The sequence below is a fragment of the Sinocyclocheilus grahami genome, unplaced genomic scaffold (genome assembly GCF_001515645.1).
Source record: "Sinocyclocheilus grahami isolate Dianchi unplaced genomic scaffold, SAMN03320097.WGS_v1.1 scaffold36.1, whole genome shotgun sequence".
NCBI classification, from domain to species: Eukaryota; Metazoa; Chordata; class Actinopteri; order Cypriniformes; family Cyprinidae; genus Sinocyclocheilus; species Sinocyclocheilus grahami.
In genome coordinates, this window is record NW_015505215.1 from 2469708 (window position 1) to 2490967 (window position 21260).

Sequence of the window (21260 nt, forward strand, 5' to 3'; positions counted from 1 at the left end):
GCGATCCACAGCGCGAAGTTGATGTATTTCCTCAGCGACCAGCACAGATCAGCTCTAGGCATGACGAAGCGGATATCCTCCTCTTTTGGAAGACCAAACAAAGTAGTTTCGCTTTCATAACAAAACACACAGCGTCTTCACGACATGGCGGCAGCAACAATACTACAGCGAGAATAAAAGTTACGCCTTCTTTCTTTGCGTGAACATTTGGGCGCCATTATGCAAATCTTCCCAGATCGTGACATAGGTATGTGGGGGCGTGTTAGAACGAGCCGTTTTAGGTAGGCGTGGTTGACTCTTAACTTTTATAAAGAATATCTCTTTGGATTTGAGACTTTAGACTTTGCAACTTTACAGATCTTCTTTATGCACCAAGAGCTTGTAACACTTCAAAGAGAAAGATTGAAAAATCTGAAAATTGAAAAATTGAAATCGCATCATATGACCCCTTTAATATTTTAACATTATATTTAACATAACATTTTAAAATATATATTTAGATGACAAGAAATTCTGGGTGAGCGGTCCTTGAGTCAGAAAAGACTGGCTCCTGTCCTATACTGTTATTTCCTTCCCTAAAACGGAGGCTAAACAGAAGCTGCTAGTATAATTGAGTGGATGTGCACTTTTCTCACTTTCAGACTGATGTACCACTAATGTAAAAACTTATCACTTAACATGTCAGTCCTGAGTTTGTTTGCAACCAAACATGTGTGTGCTTTCCAAAGCAGGCAATCAGCACACACTAACAGGAGTGGGAAAGACACACAGTTTAAGTGTCACCGTTACCCATGATGCTCTCAGCAGTGGGTAATGAGGCTAAGGTGTGTGTGAGACACAGAGGTTTATCCAGAGGCCTGTCAACTTCCTGGCAGCCTGCTGCACATACACACATACACACTCACACACTTTTCATTTCGATGCTCATGAAACTTTACAGCTTTACACACTGATGGTATACACACAAATACACACATGCACACTATGGAGCCATCAGTACTCATTATCGAATATAAAAGTAGCACGAACAACATGCAGAGAGACTCTCTTCCCATGAAACTTGCTCATCTGAATCACTGTTTTAAAACAAAAACATAAATTTGATGCATGATACTGACATTGTGACCAGTAAGACCAATTAGTGGTCAACTGATGTAAGGACAAGGTAGATAAACACTTCAATACTATGGTATGGACCAAATCAGCATATTAATTTAGAATGATTTCTGAAGGCTCTAAACTAAAGACTGGAATAATGGATATTATTAAATTTAATTAGTTAAATGAATTATTACATTTTTGTAGATATCGGATTCAGGCAATGAAAAACTCGTATCACTTAAACACAGGATAATATGTAGGGTCAGTCACCTTGTTTGACAGAAACAGGGAGGTCTTGAAAAGGTCAGAGGTTAAAAGTGCATTCATCTATATCTTTATATTTAAACATATACACACACACACACACATTCAACAGTGACATTTGACTAGCTAAGACTATGTTAGCTCCAGACACCTGAACTGAAATGTTGTGACACACAAGATGCTCAGAGTATCTGCTGTCCAAAATAAACCTGACACGCAGCATTCCTGAAGGGTACAAAACACCCCAGCGTCTAAAAGGCCTGAGCCAGAGCTATGACCAGGAGAGAAACAAGATACTCAGTTACAGTAGTAAATCTTGCAGATGCGCGTCACCATGCTCCACAGACGTACACTTATCAACGCCACTTAACTTTAATTCAGTTTTGGCACTCCATAACCGAGTGGATGGAACAAGTAAATTATTGCAAAAAATAAATAATAATAATAATAATAATAATAAATTCCATTAAAGACAAAAGCATCATTGAGGTTAGAAGTTTCAATAAATCTCAAAAATGTTCAGTGGGGTTCAAATCTGGGCCTTGTGCAGTTAGTCAAGTTCTTCCACACCACACTCAGTAAATTATTTCTTTACGGACATCAATTTGCACATGGGGCATGGTCATGTGGAGCAGAAACGGGATCTCCTCAAACTGTTGCCAAAAAACTAGAAGCACAGAATTCTCTTCAATGTCATTACACGCAGCTGCGTTACCATCTTTACTGGAATTAAGAGACCTAGCAAACACTAAAAACATCCCCACATGACTATACCACCGAACACCTGGTACTCAGACAGGTAGCATTCTCATAGCATCAGCCAAACCAACATTCATGGTGGTGAAATATGGTTTCCAGGGGCAGCGTGATTCATACCACTCCAGCCAATGACAAATGTAGAACATTGAGTTCGCCACAGATGCTCGAAAAGGAAATCAGAGAAATGCTGTGAAAGGGGCACCCACGGGGAAAACAGCAAAACAGATGCACTAAAAATTTGACTGTAAGGGACTGTTCACACTAAGAATGGTAACTATAATGACAACTAACAATAACTATATAAGTACCCATTACCAAAGCATGATAACATTTAGTTTATTATAAGCACACGCTGCAGTTGTCATCTGTTGCTTTAAATGCTCAAGCTATTTTAAGGAACAGTTCACCCAAAAATGAAAATTCAGATGAAGATTTAGATAGTCGGAACAGATTTGAAGAAATTTAGCAATTCATCACTTGCTCACCAATGGATCTTCTGCAGTTAATGGGTGCCGTCAGAATGAAAGTTCAAACAGCTGGTAAAAACATCACAATAATCCACAAGAAATTCATACAACTCAACATCAATTAACATCTTGTGAAGGGAAAAGTTGAGTGAGTCCTCTATCCATAATATTGCGGTCTCCAGTGAAAAAGTTTGAATCAGGACAGAAATATGCAACACAAACCAAGCACCGTTTCTAATCGAAAACAGTAACCAGACATTTCAGTTTAAAGTGATGAATGATGAATTTGTTTCTTCACAAACACACAGCTTTTCACTTCATAAGACTTTAACTGATGGACTGGAGTCATGTTGATTACTTGTGGATTATTATGATGTTTTTATCAGCTGTTTGGATTCTCATTCTGACGGCACCCATTCACTGCAGAGAGGATCTATTGGTGAGTAAATGATGCAATTTTTCCAAATCTGTTTCAACAAAGAAACAAACGGTCATTATAACAATGTCATTATCATTATAGATGTGATGTGGACTTCCCTATTCTCATAATTTGAATTATTATTGAAACTTCATAGTTATCATTATAGTTATCCTCCTTGTTGTAAACGGCTCTTAAAAGTAGAAAAAAAGAATATCAGCACTTCTTATAAAGGTTAGTCTGAAGAGGCAAACACACCTCACCTGTACAATTGGTAAGATTATATCTTTGCCTATCAACAAGCTTTGCAGAGACCTAGCAAACACTAAAAACATCCCCACATGACTATACCACCGAACACCTGGTACTCAGACAGGTAGCATTCTCATAGCATCAGCCAAACCAACATTCATGGTGGTGAAATTTGGTTTCCAGGGGCAGCGTGATTCATACCACTCCAGCCAATGACAAATGTAGAACATTGAGTTCACCACAGATGCTCGAAAAGGAAATCAGAGAAATGCTGTGAAAGGAGCGCCCACGGGGAAAACAGCAAAACAGATGCACTAAAAATTTGACTGTAAGGGACTGTTCACACTAAGAATGGTAACTATAATGACAACTAACAATAACTATATAAGTACCCATTACCAAAGCATGATAACATTTCGTTTATTATTAGCACATTTGTTTGCAAGGACGGGAGTGTATGTGTGGGAGAAAGAGAGCCGTGCCCACGTCACTTCTCCACCCTGCTCCCTCGGCTCCAGCATCTTAACGAGGCTTTTCCCCTCTCTTTGCAGAACGAGGGAGAAGCCAAATAAATAAAAGAATAAAAGGCAAGCGATATGAGGGAAAGAACACACTGAACTATAATTTGTTATATCTTTCAGCTCCAATTAAAAATAATATCAAATCTTTTTGTTCAACTTCATAACAAGACTTCAAGAGGGCCCCCAAGACTCTTTCTATCTGCATCCCTCAACAGCCCACTGGTGCTCCTGAATCACATTAATTATATGACCTACATAGCACGTCGTTAATATTCCAAGCTGGGAGAGGAACTGGGAGCCAATACGGTGGAAGTCTAAATTTGGAGATCTTCAGGACATCAGAGCTCCCGCTTTTCTGGGGTTCACGCTTTGATCTCCTCCCTCTTGACATTGTTTGCAAATGTCTGTTTAATGGGACTGGCAAACACCAGAATACAGCCACATTCTGTTTTGTTTTTTTGCTCTCCCGTCGCCCTCCCTCCCCTGCTTTCTCGTCAGCTATCCCGCCGAGCTGATGACGACTCTCGGAACGTATTATTATGATGTTTTTATCAGCTGTTTGGATTCTCATTCTGACGGCACCCATTCACTGCAGAGAGGATCTATTGGTGAGTAAATTATGCAATTTTTCCAAATCTGTTTCAACAAAGAAACAAACTGTCATTATAACAATGTCATTATCATTATAGATGTGATGTGGACTTCCCTATTCTCATAATTTGAATTATTATTGAAACTTCATAGTTATCATTATAGTTATCCTCCTTGTTGTAAACGGCTCTTAAAAGTAGAAAAAAGAATATCAGCACTTCTTATAAAGGTTAGTCTGAAGAGGCAAACACACCTCACCTGTACAATTGGTAAGATTATATCTTTGCCTATCAACAAGCTTTGTTCTTCCTTCAGCCTATATCAGCCATTCATTTTGATTTTGACAGCAGACCTTGATGTCAAAGAATTTCATACTTGCGCAAAACTATACGGCGAACTGCGTGTAGGAGTTTGTTTGCAAGGACGGGAGTGTATGTGTGGGAGAAAGAGAGCCGTGCCCACGCCACTTCTCCACCCTGCTCCCTCGGCTCCAGCATCTTAACGAGGCTTTTCCCCTCTCTTTGCAGAACGAGGGAGAAGCCAAATAAATAAAAGAATAAAAGGCAAGCGATATGAGGGAAAGAGCAGGAGCTCTGCGCTGGGCAGTGATCCCAACACTACCCCTACTCTCTTGCTCTCCGTTCCACATCTGTAGGAGGCCTTTAACCATACTCTAGTTCTGAAGCCATAAGGACACCATCACGCCATTTTGAGGTTAAAGGCCCTTTCACAAAGTCTGCACAAAATTATTCTAAAATGAAACGATGGATCTCTTTAGACCTGGCCTTAAGGTGCATTTTAAAGGGATAGTTCACCCAAAAATGGAAATTCTGTCATTATTTACTCCCCTTCATATGGTCTCAAACCTATAAAACTTTATTTCTTCTGTTGAACATATGTGACCCTGGACCACAAAACCAGTCTTGGGTATATTTTTAGCAATAGCCAAAAAAAACATTGTATGGGTCAAAATTATAGATTTTTCTTTTATGCCAATAATCATGAGGATATTCCTACCGTAAATATATCAAAACTTATTTTTTGATTAGCAATATTAATTGCTAAGAACTTAATTTGGACAACTTTAAAGGTGATTTTCTCAGTATTCTGATTCTTTTGCACCCTCAGATTCCAGATTTTCAAATAGTTGTATCTCGGCCAAATATTGTCCTATCCTAACAAACCATACATCAATGGAAAGCTTTCAGATGATGTATAAATCTAAATTTTGACAAATGGACCCTTATGACTGGTTTTGTGTTCCATGGTCACATATTTGTTTTTTGTTCCCAAAAACTGCTTTGTTACACCACTGTTAAAAATATCTTCTTTTGTGTTTCACAGAAAGAAAGTCATAATGGTTTGAAATAATCAGGGGGAGCAAATGATAAGAATTATATATTATAAAAATAAGAATTTTTATTTTTGGGTGAACTAAAAACATGACTGCACTTAAAAAACATTAAAAACCAGGTATAAATGCACCCAAGATGCATTGCAATCAGACAACAATGTGAAGGATACAACAGATACTGAGCGCCTCTAGTTTGTTCGTCTGATTTAATTAACAATATCCAATTATTTAACAAATTATTTCACTGGATTAAACTTGGAAATCTTGTTTTTGTCTCATTTCTTTCCCAAAAATGCAAGAAATCATGGAAAGCATTTTGAAGTACCTGCCAAGTTGGAAATATTTGAGTGTTCCATCATCATTTACTCAACCTCATGTCATTCCAAACCTGTACCATTTTCTTTCATTTTCAACATTTTAAAGAATGTTGGTGTCCAAACAACATCGGAACCCCTTTGAAATTCATTGTATGTATAAACATTGTATTTTTAATATATCAAAAGAAAGTCATACAGGTTTGGAACAAAACAAGGGTGAACTATCCCTTTAAAACAACCATATAGGTACAGACCCAGAGCAGAAACTGTCAGCACTACAAAGGACCTGTTTTCAGTTTTAAGTCTTGTTAATACATACTCTTGCAAAACAAATCTACCAAACTACTTCCGACTGTAAGTTTGTATGTCTAAGAACTTCTAATGCAAGGTCACATTGCTCACGCAGCTTCAGCCCTCCTCTCAGGCTGCTTTGAAGGCTCGATTGAGTCCAGTAACTTGTGTATTAAGCAATCCGTCATCAAGGCAAATGTTTTAATTGGTATGATTATTCTTTAATAATATTATGATTTCTTTAAGCAGGCATCGCCATTAAAAGTTAATGAGATGAGTATGACCATGACAATATAATTAAAACCCTCAGGAGTTTCTGAAGCTGACCATTAATAATTTAGTGTGAGCTGGAGCATGAGACGGCCTAGCTCAGTAGTCTGCTTAGGGAGAGAGAGAACGAGAGGACCGAGAAAATAAAACTGCTTTGCCTGTCATGATGTGAGTTTACTTTGATTAAGGGCTGAATTACCAGACTATCAGAGATGTGTCACTGTTAAATCCCTCTGTTAAACACCTTTTGGGATGCGCATCTCTTATTTGATACCAGTGTATTATAAACAGAATCGTTTGAACTCTGGAAAGTCGGGGATGAAAACAGGAGCTGTGCTCAAAATGCACGCAGAGTCCTCGGAGCGGAAGTATCACAGAGTACACATATTTGGAGTCATCCTCACTCACACAGTGCTCTCCACTCAGGGTAAACATCTGGTGCGGCGCGGGTCTCTCTGTCTCCATCTTACAACAATATTTATCGCAGCGGGCTAATGCTCTGTCCTCAACTCACAGCTGAGAGCCTGTGAACCTCACCATGACAAACACAACCTGGAGTAAGTGAGTGTGTGTACAAAGGCCAATGCAGATAATCAGGTTACGTAGCACTGTGGGGAGTCAAGTTCACCTCGCTTTCATTTGAATTACCCTCACATCTGTACCCAGGGCAAGCAAAGAATGAAATCCTACTGTACAGCCATTTGAGAAAAATACAAATCCAAAAGCCCTTTGACCCTGAGAAATGACATTGCGGATTTTTAAAAAGCAGTTTTTTACATTTTCTGAAGAAAATGAGTGCTGCTTGTACAAAACTTGTTGCTGTTGTGAAAGATCTTATCCCTCTTCCTCAATGCCTAATTAAAAAAAGCAGCGCATTATTGTGATAACTTGTCCTTAATAAAAATATTATATATATATATATATATTCATTTATTTAAAAAGCTTGTCTTAACAGTTACGTAATGCAAAGCTAGTAAACTAAGTTGTTAACTTGCTAACTAAAAACAAAGTAATTTTTAGCCTCAGTTTATAATTAATCAAAATTAAAATATGTAAATTAAGTAAGATATTTTCATGATCAAGAAAATACACTGTAAAGTGATTTTCATTTCCAATCAGGCACCAAATTGAGTACATATAAAAAAGGAAAGGAGATAATATCTTACATAACTCCGACAATATTCTAGGGTGATTGCTAAGTGGTTGCTAAGGTTCTGGATGGTTGCTAGGTGGACACTTGCTGGCCCAAGTTAAAAGACTGTCCTCTGAAGTCTCTATGATATTCTGGTACATCTTTCAGTGTAATTCTATGGGATTTTTTTGTTGTTTTATCATCAGCCAAGTAAAAATCTGAGCTCTGATCACTCAGAAAAGTAATATTACACCTTTCCACAACAATCCTCATAATTTAGGGTATCTTGCCATGGGACAGAGCGAAATTTAATACGCAGGGTTAGGGGCAGTGCTGTTCTTACTAACTAAATATAAATCTAAAAACTATTAAAAATCATTGACATAAAATGAAAGCTGAAATAAAATAAATATAAATATTAGATGAAAAATATACATTTCTAAAATTTCTAAAACTAAAACGGAAATAAATATACATTAAGGCTAAATAGCAATAGAAAGTAAATAAATAGAAACAGAAAAAACTAATAAAAATGATAACTAAAATAACAGCACTTAAACTAAACCTAAACTAAAATTGAAAATATAAAAGTTAATTAAAAATATTAATAAAACAATGTAATAATATAACATTGGTTAGGGGCTAAAACCAAAAAAAGTAATATGCGGTGTAGTAACAGTAATATCTAATATATTAAGCTATTAATCAAACGTCCAAAGATTAAGCAAGCATGCAATTAAATAAAAGCCAGGAAAATTTATGAAAGACAAAAAAAACACACCAGAAAAAAGTAAACCAAAACATCTATTTGTTGTCTTTGCTACTTTTCTGTTGCAAATGGCTTTGAGATGCAATGCAAATGTAATATGTAGGAAGGCTTTATTTGCTCTTTTTCAAACAGAAAGGCAAAAACTAGTTAGGAAGAGAGATCTAGAGGAAGAGAGAGAAGACCTTTACTAGGCAGACAGGAAGAACGGGGGGTGCGGTGGGCCTTCATGCAGAAAGGCAGCGAGCTGAAGGCAGACGCCGTGCGTGGAAAAAGCTCATAAATCCTGATTTGAGGCGGCCTCACTGCAGCACTACATTGCTTAAATGCTACGTCTGATTTAGTCTTCCCATTAGGTGACAGCTGAACTTTAACATTAATATGATAATATTGAAATAAGTGTGTGTTATTTACTTAGCGGCGGGGCAGGATGGAATAAGAGAGAGACAGAGGGAGGTGGGAAGCAAAGGAGGATGATGAATGATTTCTGGACAGCTTCTGTGACACCCGGCGGCCGCGGCCCCTCTAATGAGACTTGACAAAATAGAGACATATGCAGAAATATCGGTTACAGTCTGCGTCCCCGGCATCTTGCTTTCTCTCTCTGTGTCTCTCCTCCTGTCCTTCTCGCTCGCCGCACATGCCCTGATTGTCTACGACCACTGAAGCATCTATTTCAATTGGCACTTCCTTCCTGGCCCCGGGGTTTTAAATTTAGCTGGTGTCATTTACATATTACTCTTAATCAAAAAAAGAAAAAAAGAAACAAAACCTTGTCGTCACGGTTCAGGATAGGGTGCATAGGCACTTTATAAAACGGAGATGTGACAGACGTTTAACTGAATTGTGCGTGTGTGAAGGAGAGAGATGAGGCTGGCGGAGAAAACAACAGTAAGTAGAACAGAGAGAGAGAGAGAGAGAGAGGAGAGAGAGAGAGAGAGAGAGAGAGAGAGGCTGTGCATTGCTACAGTTATCTCACATCTACCACACAGGGAAAAAAGCCAATATCTCATCAGCCTGCTGATATGAATGATGAGTTCTGCTGTTTAAAGCTGATACTACATAGAGACAGAATAGTGGCAGGAACACTAGATCTGCTTTAGGGCAGAAGAGTGTTGAAAAAACCCAAATGCATGATGACTAGGCCCACATGGAATCTGTGCCTGTAGGAGCCAGAACACTGAATCTGAACATACGTGATTCATTAAATTATATTGATAAATGCTGATGAAAAAAAAAATAGTATACACACACTATACTGTAAGTAACATATATACATACACTACCATTCAAAAGATTTTTGATAAAAATAAATATATACTTATAAGTTAATTCTTTTATTCAGCAAAGATGCATTAATCAAACGTAACAGTAAAGACTTGTACAGGAAAAACAAAAAAAACATTTAAAATAAATACTGTTTTTTTTTAATAGTATATTAAGATGCTTTCTGAAGGATCAGGTGACATTAAATGCTGGTGTAATGATTGCTAAAAAAATCAGCTTTGCCATTACAAGAATAAATTACATTTTAAAATATATACTTAAGGGGGTCTGAATACTTTCCGTACCCACTGTAATTTAATATTGTAATAACATTTCACAATATTACCATTTTTACTGTATGTTTGATCAAATTAATAAAGCCTTGGTGTGCTTAAGAGACTTCTTAAAATGTTTTTTTTTTGTTGAAAGTTCAACATTAAAAAAATAAATAAATGAATTAAAAAAAATTATTGTAAATTTATTATATGTAAATTTAAAAACCTATATAAAATTACAAAAAAAGTATCAAATATGCTTATCAATAAACTATAGATAAAACAGATTGATATTTGTAACTTATAAACAGATTTTGAAAGAGTGCACAACTGAAAAGTGAAAAGCATAATTATGAAGGCCTATGGGAGTTTCTATGGGAATGCTAAATTTTTTTATCCAGAATTCCACACATTTTCCCACATAGTAATCATATAAAATGTGAATGTGCAGATACAATGGAAGTCAAATAATGACTAAAACTGATCTGTTACAATATGTTCATTCACATACAACAATGTATTGAGAGGAAGTGGGGTGTTCGGGGTAATTGGATTTGACTGAATTACTAATTACAACACCATTTATATTCATGCTGTGCAATCGCAGTGCATAACAATAAGTGTGTACATTTGAGTACATTTCATGCAGTGGATGGGTATTAGGCTGCATCCATAGAGAGGTATCAGAAACGGTCCCTACCTTCCTCTTACCTTCTCAGCATGCTGGTCAGGATCCGAGAGCTCTTGCCCAAGTTGGCGTCCGTCTCTCTCAGCTGTGGAGAAGAAGAGAGAGTAATCATATAAAATGTGAATGTGCAGATACAATGGAAGTCAAATAATGACTAAAACTGATCTGTTACAATATGTTCATTCACATACAACAATGTATTGAGAGGAAGTGGGGTGTTCGGGGTAATTGGATTTGACTGAATTACTAATTACAACACCATTTATATTCATGCATCTCGGCCAAATATTGTCCTATCCTATGTATACATTTGAGTACATTTCATGCAGTGGATGGGTATTAGGCTGCATCCATAGAGAGGTATCAGAAACGGTCCCTACCTTCCTCTTACCTTCTCAGCATGCTGGTCAGGATCCGAGAGCTCTTGCCCAAGTTGGCGTCCGTCTCTCTCAGCTGTGGAGAAGAAGAGAGAGGAAAAAAGAAAAGAGAATGTCTACGTTAGAGGTCATGTTAAACTTGTGCTATAAAAATAGGCTTAGAATGTTTATAGACTTCAGTCAGAGAAGACTGTCTATAGCTACGAAATTAACTGTTATTAATCCAGTTTGTACTTCTTTTCATGCCTGTTGCTACACATTTTTTCTCTTTTAAGTGTATATATACTTCTGGTCAAAAGTTTGGAATAATATATATTTTTTTAAATATTTTTGAAAGAAGTCTCTTATGGTCACCAAGGCAGCATTTATTTGATCAAACATGAAATAAAAACTTTTATTATTACAATTGAAAAGACGTTTTCTATTTTAATATACCTTAAAATGCAGTTTAAATGTAATTTAAAATGTGACGGCAAAGCTCTATTTATTCTAGTCTTTAGTGTCACATGATCCTTCAGAAATTATTCTTCAGATACTATAAGACTAATTTTACTATTCCAAAATATTTTACTGGTAGTGCATGTTTTACATTCAATATATGGCTGAAGTAGGGGGATGCATAAGTAAAGGCGGTATTTCTGGAGATGTCTGTGTGTGTGTGTGTGTGTGTGTTTAGGAATGCTGACATTGCTATGGAAGTGAAGCCAGAGCTCTGGCAGCGTCAGATACGTGATTCTGGCTGGCCTCCTTGAGAAAGCCTCCTTCTCTGTCGTCTCAGTCAGCAGGGACATGTGTATGTGTGTGTGCGCGTGTGTGTGTGTTAGCGGGCAGGCTTGGGGACATATGTGGTTTTAGGCGGGTTTGGGTTCTGGCACCACCAACAGCCCAAGAGCTGCCTGATGTCTCTCTCAATGATAGATCTGTCCAATGAGAGCTTCCTCGGCTTTTCCCAAAATCCCTCTTTCTTTCTCTCTCAGGTCAGAGTTGTGCCAATACAAAAACACATGGTGGAGCTCTCTGTGAATTAAGAACCCAAAACAAGACCCACAACAATAGAGATTACCAGTACAGCAGATCTAGAGCAGAGTCCGATTACAGACTTGTACAGTAAACGGTCTTGGTAAGATGATTTCCAGTAGCTCGATTCAATGCCTGAATTTCATTGAAAAGAGTTAAAAGAGCTACAGTCACGCAGACCTAAACCTAAATAAAGAAAAATACAATGAACAACAATCAAAGCATAACCAGAAACAGGAATATTAGCCATTTAAAAATACATTATAAGCATAATATTTACACTTTATGAAATTTGGTCACTGTATTCATAATCAAAATGTGACTCTTATAATCTTTTGATCTCAAATTGATAAATAGAAATCTTGACATTTGAAAAAGCCACTATAAGTAAAAACAGGAACAAGTGGTACAGAAAAATTCTGACCAATGAGGGTGCAGTTTTTATTTTATTAACAAATTTTGGTCTGTTTTGAAACGCTGCCTTGGCAAAGCTAACCCAGCCAGGGAGATCAAAGAAAAACAGACTATGAAAATTGAAAACGACCAGAACTCTATGGGATTTAATGTTTACCATGCAAAAAACATCAGAATGTCAGAACCATCTTGACATTCGGAAATGCTGCTTTAAGCTAATCACTGTAATATAAATGGCACACATTCTGACCAATGAGGTGGCAGTTTATTCCCATGTGACAAATTTTTGCTCTTTTTGAAATATTACATTGTGAATAAAATCGCAGAACAAAATGCAACACTCTAACAATTTAGTCTCTGTTTCAGAACAAAGAAGCCAAAACATGAACAGAAAACTACCTAAAGTCTGTGGGATCCCCCCCCCCCCCCACACCTTTTTTAATGTTTATCATGCAAAACATCCAACTTGGACATCCAACCACCTTGACATTCAGAAATACCACTTTGAGCTAAACACTGGAATATATAAAAGACACAAAAACATTCTGACCAATGAAGTAGCAGTTTGCTCCCATGTGACTTTTGCAAGACAAAATGCAATACGGTTTCAATTTAGTCCCCATTTCAAAACAGAGATACCAAACTATGAATTTAAAACGTATCTTAACTATGGGATTTTGCCAAGTTGGTGCAGGATAAGTTATCTGTCTATGTTAGAGATAGAGGCCTGTTCATATACACCGAGGATGAGCAATAGTAATAGTGGCGCTTGCAAGGCACTACGTCTCTCTTAGTGTTTGTGTGCGTCTGTTTGAAAGAGACTGAGTGAACTGATTGTTAAGAGACACTCTAAAAACTCTTTCATCTGCTGTTTCCTTCGCTCAAAAAGCAGTTTATTGCTCTTTCCATCTAATGTCTTCTTATCATGCTTTCTTTTCTTTTCTCCTCTCCATTTCTCCTGCCTGGCAAAATGTCTTTAAAGTGTGAGGGCCAGTCAGGGCTCCGGGGAAGGAGAGCTATTCTCCATAGACAGCAGACCTTTGAAAGGAAATGTTTTATTTCCTTTGAAATGAGCTGCCTGCCCAACTGCCATGTTGTGATCTTTAAGCATCCTTCATAAGAAGCCATCAGAGAGGCCCCTGACTGAGCTCTCTATACCTGTCTTCTAGAAAGAAAGAGAGGGTGAGAGAGAGAAAAAGAGAGAGAAGTAAGACTATGACAGCGGACACGGCAGGGACAAACAAAACAGGAGGGATAGACTGAGATATGGAAAGGTAAAAACGATTATACATGCAGAGGATAAAGTAACAAATAAAGGTTGAAGTAAGGGGGGGGGGGGGGGGGGTTGGGGGAGTAAAACAGGGATGAGGATGTAGAGAGAAAGACATTTGATACCTGGCAGGAGGAGTGACACTCAAAAAAGCTTGCAAACAGTCCTCTATATCAACACCTTCCAATCTTAGCGTGGCATACTTATGTCTATATTGCCCTGAAGGATATAGATACGGCTGGGTAAAAAAAAAAAAAGATTTTTCCAATACAACTTTTTTAAAATGACAGATATATATTTGTATATGTATATAAATATAATAAATATGTATATATAAATTCGCATTTAAAATCACACTACCGAATCTTACTCCTTTTGATGTTATATACATTTATATTTTGTACACACACATAAATACACACACACACACACACACACACACACACATATATATATATATATATACACACACACATTTACATATACATATACATATACATATACATATACATATGTTTGAGGTCGAAGATAATTGCGATTCAGAAACAATTTAAATTGAGAAATTACAGATATATTTCATTTATGGATGTTCTATACATATTAGATATACTGGCAACAAAAACTACTTTTCGTGACACTCAAGTTACACCTAAAATATATGAATGCCATTGAATAAGATACAATATATAAAAGTGGCATTTACTGTATTAAAAAAAATTGCACAAGCAGACCATAAGGAAAAAAAAGTCACAAAAAGAAACCGTTAGGTTATAAATTATAAAAATATAGAAATACAGTTATTCTAGGGCACCTACATTATATCTACATCTACTAAAAGTTACCTTTACCCTTAATTAAAAGTTAAAATAGCTAGGGGAAAAAATGGCACAGAAAAGTGAAGTTAGTTCTGTGAAAAGGAGTGTAATTTAGTAGCATTCTTAATAGATTCATTCTTAATGGATACATTCTTAAATGTGGTTTAAGTGTCCAAATATATTTTTGAGTCCACTGTAAATATATATTTCATAAAAAGTATCTTGTGTAATGTAGTCTACACCAGTCTGTAATCAACAATCCCTTTCGTGACATCCGTCCAGCATAGTCACACATGTAGCGGAAAGACTTGCAGAGTTATAGCAGCTGAAAGAATGGAGAACAAATGCTTGTGTTGTCCAGCTATGCCCGTTTAGACAGTCTTGCATCATGCGTGATCTCACCGCATGAGACGGGACAACTACAAAGGCTTCTTATTGGTGCTGTACTCTGTGTCAAACATTCTGTGTTCTGTACATTCATTCAATCAATCATTCCAGAAGGCCCGCTATGCTAATGTGTGAGAGGTGCGAGCTGGTGTTAACTGCCTGCACTTGAGTACGCTCCTGTTCTCTTGTCAAGTGTCTGATCTAGGGCACTTTGTGTCATCCTAAAGAGCCAAGATCTGATCAAGTCAAGTATTTGTAAGCCTGTGTAATTGCTTAGTGAGAAAAATGTGTATGTGTTTGTTCTGGATGAGTGTTGCCTCCTGAGGACTGTCTAAGGAGAGTGTTTGTGGGTGTAAACTCACCCGATCACGGGATCTCTGGATCTTCTCGCGATCGCTGTGCAGGTTGGTGAGGATCTCCTGTCCCACTTGCTCTGTAGGAGGATAAGAAGAGAAACATGTTAAGATGTGGTTGTATTTACTGCTGTTTGGCTAATCTTCGAGGGGAAAGTTTAGTCGCTTCAATAGGGATTTACGTGATAGGGAATTTATTTTGCAAATAGATAAAGTGTAATAAAATAAACAAATTGTGGAAGTTTTCTTTTCACTCGTCTGAAAGATGACGTTATGGAAGCAAAATAGCCCACCATCTTGACCAGTGACGGAAAAAAAAAGGTTGTGCCTGTAGTGTCTTGTCTTAAATTTTTTTTACTTCGTCTCAAGTTATAGAATTACAATGAAGGAGAGACATATCAGGATCTCAGAAACTTGAAAGTGGGCTCTTCTTAAAAAAAAAAAAAAAGAAGCAGTCAAAAAACCACAGCAACCACCTAGCAACACCCTGCCTCATGTAAAAGTCTAGTTTCAACCCTGATTTCTGATGTCTGGGGATCTCAGTTGGTGAGGATCTCCTGTCCCACTTGCTCTGTAGGAGGATAAGAAGAGAAACATGTTAAGATGTGGTTGTATTTACTGCTGTTTGGCTAATCTTCGAGGGGAAAGTTTAGTCGCTTCAATAGGGATTTACGTGATAGGGAATTTATTTTGCAAATAGATAAAGTGTAATAAAATAAACAAATTGTGGAAGTTTTCTTTTCACTCGTCTGAAAGATGACGTTATGGAAGCAAAATAGCCCACCATCTTGACCAGTGACGGAAAAAAAAAGGTTGTGCCTGTAGTGTCTTGTCTTAAATTTTTTTTACTTCGTCTCAAGTTATAGAATTACAATGAAGGAGAGACATATCAGGATCTCAGAAACTTGAAAGTGGGCTCTTCTTAAAAAAAAAAAAAAGAAGCAGTCAAAAAACCACAGCAACCACCTAGCAACACCCTGCCTCATGTAAAAGTCTAGTTTCAACCCTGATTTCTGATGTCTGGGGATCTCGGACTACATCTCCTTCTCACCAACATGCTGTCTTAAATATTTTGCAAATCCCAGCATGCAGTATCAGACCAAGCCCGATCAGCACATGCAATATTCAGCTGCTCGCGTACAAACACATTTCATCTGTCATGGACGTACCACCCATTTACATGCTCACACTTAGATAAACATCTCATACATGGCGTCTGACAATCCTGTCTGTGGTCACTGTCATATTCACATCCCAAGGGTCGAAAGAAAAAAAAAAAACAATGAACAAAACAAAAATCCCACCCTCCCTTCCTCCAGCAATAACCCTCTCCACTGTAAGTAGAAACCACATTAGCAGTCTGAAGAGGAAGAGAGTAAAAAAAAAAGTGAAGTGAAAAATCTTTGCATGGATCAAAGCTATGCTTTCAAATGCACCAAACAATTGTGAGTAAACAACGCACTCATGACTGGATTTACGCTACACAGGTGCAGCTCTCAAAGAGTCAGCGTGATGCTCAAGGAACAGAGGAATGGGCTACATCTGCGTTCACAGAGAACGAGAAAGACTGAGGCACTTAAACACGCGTCTCTTGCCTTCATTAATTTCCAATCAGAGTGAGGACAGATTGAAGGATACTCAGATTAGATGGAGCAGTCACAGCGCATGTGACAGATAGGCCAGATTAAAAGAGCGAATAGAGATATTAATAACCATCATAACTGTGGCCGGCTGTCGAGCCTGAGACACACTGCCGCCCACCCGTGAGTGGAAATCTTGTGTAAAGAAAATTAAGCACCGCTATCTGTCTCTGTCCAAGGCGAAAGGGGCCTTTAAACATGTAACAATGCAACACACACGCGTGCAGACACGCTCGCTCATACATCACTTCAGATGATAGATGAGACCATTGGCATGAAGCAAGGACTAAACGCAAATGAAACAATCCTGTCAGCGCTCTATATTCTATGCTCAACGAGATATAAATAAACAGAAGGAGAAAAAAACGAACTTGCTTTGCACAATAGATACAATAGAAAACTTTGACTGTCATGTTTTTCAGATGCCTGTGAGCCGAAATTTAACCGCTTTCTTGATAGCGAGATATTCAGAGTCAAGGTCTCCTATTCAAGGGTCACACGCTTCACTATCGCCATTGACTCCGATTGTTGGCGTCCACATATTTTAATGCTCATTCTAATGAATGTGGAGTGAATAAAAAATTAATTCAAAAGAAATATGAAGGGACAAATAGAGCAGTTACATAAAAGAATTTCCACAAAATCAATAAACAGGAGGGTTGGCTGACCGACTGCATAAAACTGTGCCATAATGTCTTCCTGTGCCACTGAAAACATGGAATAAAAGCTGTTAAACCAAACTCCGTATAATGTAATATTCCTGCGGCCAACACTCTGTAAAACACATTATGGACTCTGGTTTCTTTTTCCCCTGTGCATGAGTGCAAAGATAAATATTTCTCTTAGTTGTGGGACCGCAAATTGATGTTGCCATTAAGCTCCAAAAGCGCGCACACACACACAAAAAACACACACTGTTGGACGATTAGCCGTGTGTACATCGCATCCCACGGGTGAGAAGAACTTTACCAACCCACAATTCCACGGCTCTCTTCCTCTCTTGTTATATCCGTTTGTCTCTGTCTATATGTTTCATTAATAATCTGATCTATCTGTCTCTCTTCTTGATTTGTATATTTGTAGAGTAATGAGACTTGGACAAGAATGTGGCAAAGGTTTGAGCAGAGAGTTTGGCTGGAGAAAAACAAACTCTGTGAGAAGGGGAAAACGACATGATTTCTCTTCCTTCCTTTTCTATGAAGAAAAAAAAGAGCCGTTAGAGGGGCGAAAAAGCACTGACTTTTCACTAGACACTGTCGAGGGATAGTTCACCCAAAAAATGAAAATTCTGTCGTCATCGTTTACTCTCGTTTTGTTCAAAACCTGTATGACATTGTCTTCTGTGGAACAAAAAATTTAGACTAATATTTTAGCTGTTTTGTGCATACAATGACAGTCAATGGGGTCCAAAACAACACTGACTTTCATTTTTTCCCCCCCCCCCCCAAAAAAAAAAACAGCCATTTTTCATAATATCTTCTTTTGCATTACACAGAAAGACATGCAGGTTTAGAACAACATGAGAGTTAATAAATAATGATGACATTTTAATTTTGGGGTGAACTATCCCTTTAACGGTGATATTATTTTAATTGTTATATGCAACAATACACAAAATATTGACACCAAGATACATTACATTCAGATCTCAGGTCAGCATGTGCAATAAAGCTATATACTTGAAGCGTAGCATGAATTATGGTCAGTTATTCTTTTGTATGCAGCACTTTAGATACATGTCTACTTAATGAGGTGCTAATTAATTATCACACGCTTTAATGAGGACGCTGACATTCTGTAAATTGAGGGTGTAGCTGTGAAAAACAGGCGTTCAGGAATAAGAAAAAAAACCTAAATAAATAAATAACTAGACTCCATGCTTACGAACACGGCTTCGTTCTCATAATGATATAAAATATTCTTCCCCCGTTTAAGGCCCTATTAACAATTTAAATGACCCTGACGCCAAGCTTTTCCACAGGCCTGCTCTAGTTAAAGATCCAGATCCCCAAGGCCCATTTAACAAGGATATTACTAAAATCCATAACAGCACAATCATTACAGATGAGCTGGTTTTAATGCAGACTATTTAACTGATTGCTGACCACAACTTGTGGACAAGATCTCTGTTCTCACTGCGATATTTCTGAGCAGAACTGTGCCAATACTATCAAATTTCAAATTATTATTATTCTTTCACACAATATTAAACTGTCTATTTATTTATGGGGTCATAATTTAATTACACAGATCTAATGATGATGAAGCAGGTCATCTAAAAAGGTGGTAACTGTGAAACTGGCATTTCTCAGTGAGGTTTACCGAGTTGTATTTTGAAGTACTCAGGGGACAGGTAAAAATAATGAATTTCTGATGAATCGCAATCATCATTTGAATCGCACTTCATTGATATTCATTCTTTAAATCAAAACCTTTTTATCCAAGTATATTTTTATTTAAGTGATTGTGATAAAGCGCAGTACATCCTTCAGATGTCAACATGGAATTATTTATTAAATTAATATTTACATAATATACTAAGTTAACAGGTTAAGCTACACCGCTTTTTCAGAAGTCACCGTAAAAGAAAAAAAGAAATCATATGACTGTGATTGTGAGTTCACAGTCTTTACTGAATTTTATTCAATAAAAAGTCTGTGCACCGCAACAGAATTGCAAGAAACGCCTTTCTATGTTTTGTTGTCTTTGTAGGTGGCACACAGAAACAAACATAACATGAACAGCGTGAATCATATTAGCAAACAAATGAATCTTACCTACCGGTTCTTTTTAGTAACTCGAAAACATATAGCATGACCTAATCCCGAATCCCAAAACAATGACTCTTATGAGCTGGTAGTTCTATGCAATTTACAACAAAAGATCAGGAAATTTCCTTCATATATAACCAAAACAGACTGCAATGAATTGTAAATGGATCAAATCAAATCTTACTCAAATTGAGAGCTTGTATCAAAACAGATCAGGAAATCTGTATCAATACCCCGCCCTACTTTAAAGATGAATTATGATTCAGCTTGAGAAGTCTCTAAAACACCTTGACATATTGAAAGATTCAGTGTTTAATTACCAGTAGTTCTTTTAGCTGTTATTAATTTCTTTTTATCTTCTTTTGATCATGTTTCCTTTTATTCTGAGTGTATTGCTTCGACTTTACTACTTTTCCCATCCCTACAACGTTGAAACATTGTGTTAGTGCAGTCAAAGTTTCTTTCATCTTTTCGGTCTGTCTGTCTTTCCCTTCTGTGACTGACCATGCCTGTCTGCCTTTGAGCTTGGCCTGCAGGAACATCAAATCACTCAGGACATCTTGGAGGTCCGAATGTCACTCGTTTTCATCCCTCCCTTCCTGCCAGCCGTTGGCAGGAAGATGGAGGCAGAACACACCGGGGAAGAAGCGTTTTCCACCTCTCCGTCCCCTCGTCCTTCTATCCGTCCATCTACCTCCCTTCAGCAGACACGTATAATTGGGCACATCATCAATTTTACAGCAGCTGTTTGAGTGCGAGTCCTCTCTGAGTTGTCTGAAGCCCTCTGTCTGTCCCAAGAGCTGAAAGGGTACATGCCCTGACACAGGCTCACTCCCAGGCTCCGGACTGCTTTTTATTACAGTGTTGCAGCCACTTTTTGAAGGTTACCACACACACTTCTATCTGGACACAATCCACAGACAGCCAAATGAGAGCAAAAGCGCCCAGGGGAAGAGTAAAGGCAGGTCCAACACCGACTGTCCCACACAGACACACGCACACAAAGAGCAACACAGAAACACAGTTCCTTTCTCTTTATTTTAGACAAGTTATTCCCCTGTTTGGGTGCAAAGTGCTGATGGCACTTTTATTATTCTTGTTATTTGTTTACAGTATTCAACTGCTGACCCACCAAACTTAAAGGGGTCATATGATGCAATTTCAAGTTTTCCTTTCTCTTTGGAGTGTTACAAGCTGTTCGTGAATAGATAAGATCCCTAAAGTTGCAAAGACTAAAGTCTCAAACCCAAAAGTCTTAAACCTTGTTTAAATGTCTACGTAATGTTTACATGTCTACGTCATTGTGTGGAAAGATTTGCATAACACCGCCCAAATGTTTACGCAAAGAAAGAAGGCGTAACTTTGATTCTCGCTGTAGTATTATTGCCGCCACCACCATGTTGTGGAGATGCTGTGTGTTTCATTGTGAAAGCGAAACTACTTTGTTTGGTCTTCCAAAAGAGGACACAACTAGAAATCAGTGG

The 21260-nt window shown here is 37.7% G+C and overlaps 1 protein-coding gene and 1 long non-coding RNA gene across 2 annotated transcripts in view; both read right to left on the reverse strand.

Annotated features, from left to right (window-relative positions):
* Nucleotides 1–10834, reverse strand: part of LOC107581565 (uncharacterized) — a 52220-nt gene extending 41386 nt beyond the window's left edge. Inside the window, exon 1 of the long non-coding RNA XR_001608842.1 lies at nucleotides 10756–10834. This is a non-coding gene — a long non-coding RNA (uncharacterized lncRNA). The remainder of the gene's footprint in view (nucleotides 1–10755) is intronic.
* Nucleotides 10835–11087: 253 nt separating this feature from the next.
* LOC107581630 (vesicle transport through interaction with t-SNAREs homolog 1A-like) overlaps nucleotides 11088–21260 on the reverse strand; it is an 82684-nt gene continuing 72511 nt past the window's right edge. The window contains exons 7-8 of the mRNA XM_016267255.1: nucleotides 15375–15445; nucleotides 11088–11185 (exon numbers count right to left, since the gene is read on the reverse strand). Of these exons, the coding sequence (XP_016122741.1) occupies nucleotides 11120–11185; nucleotides 15375–15445 (137 nt within the window). The 3' untranslated portion in view covers nucleotides 11088–11119. The remainder of the gene's footprint in view (nucleotides 11186–15374; nucleotides 15446–21260) is intronic.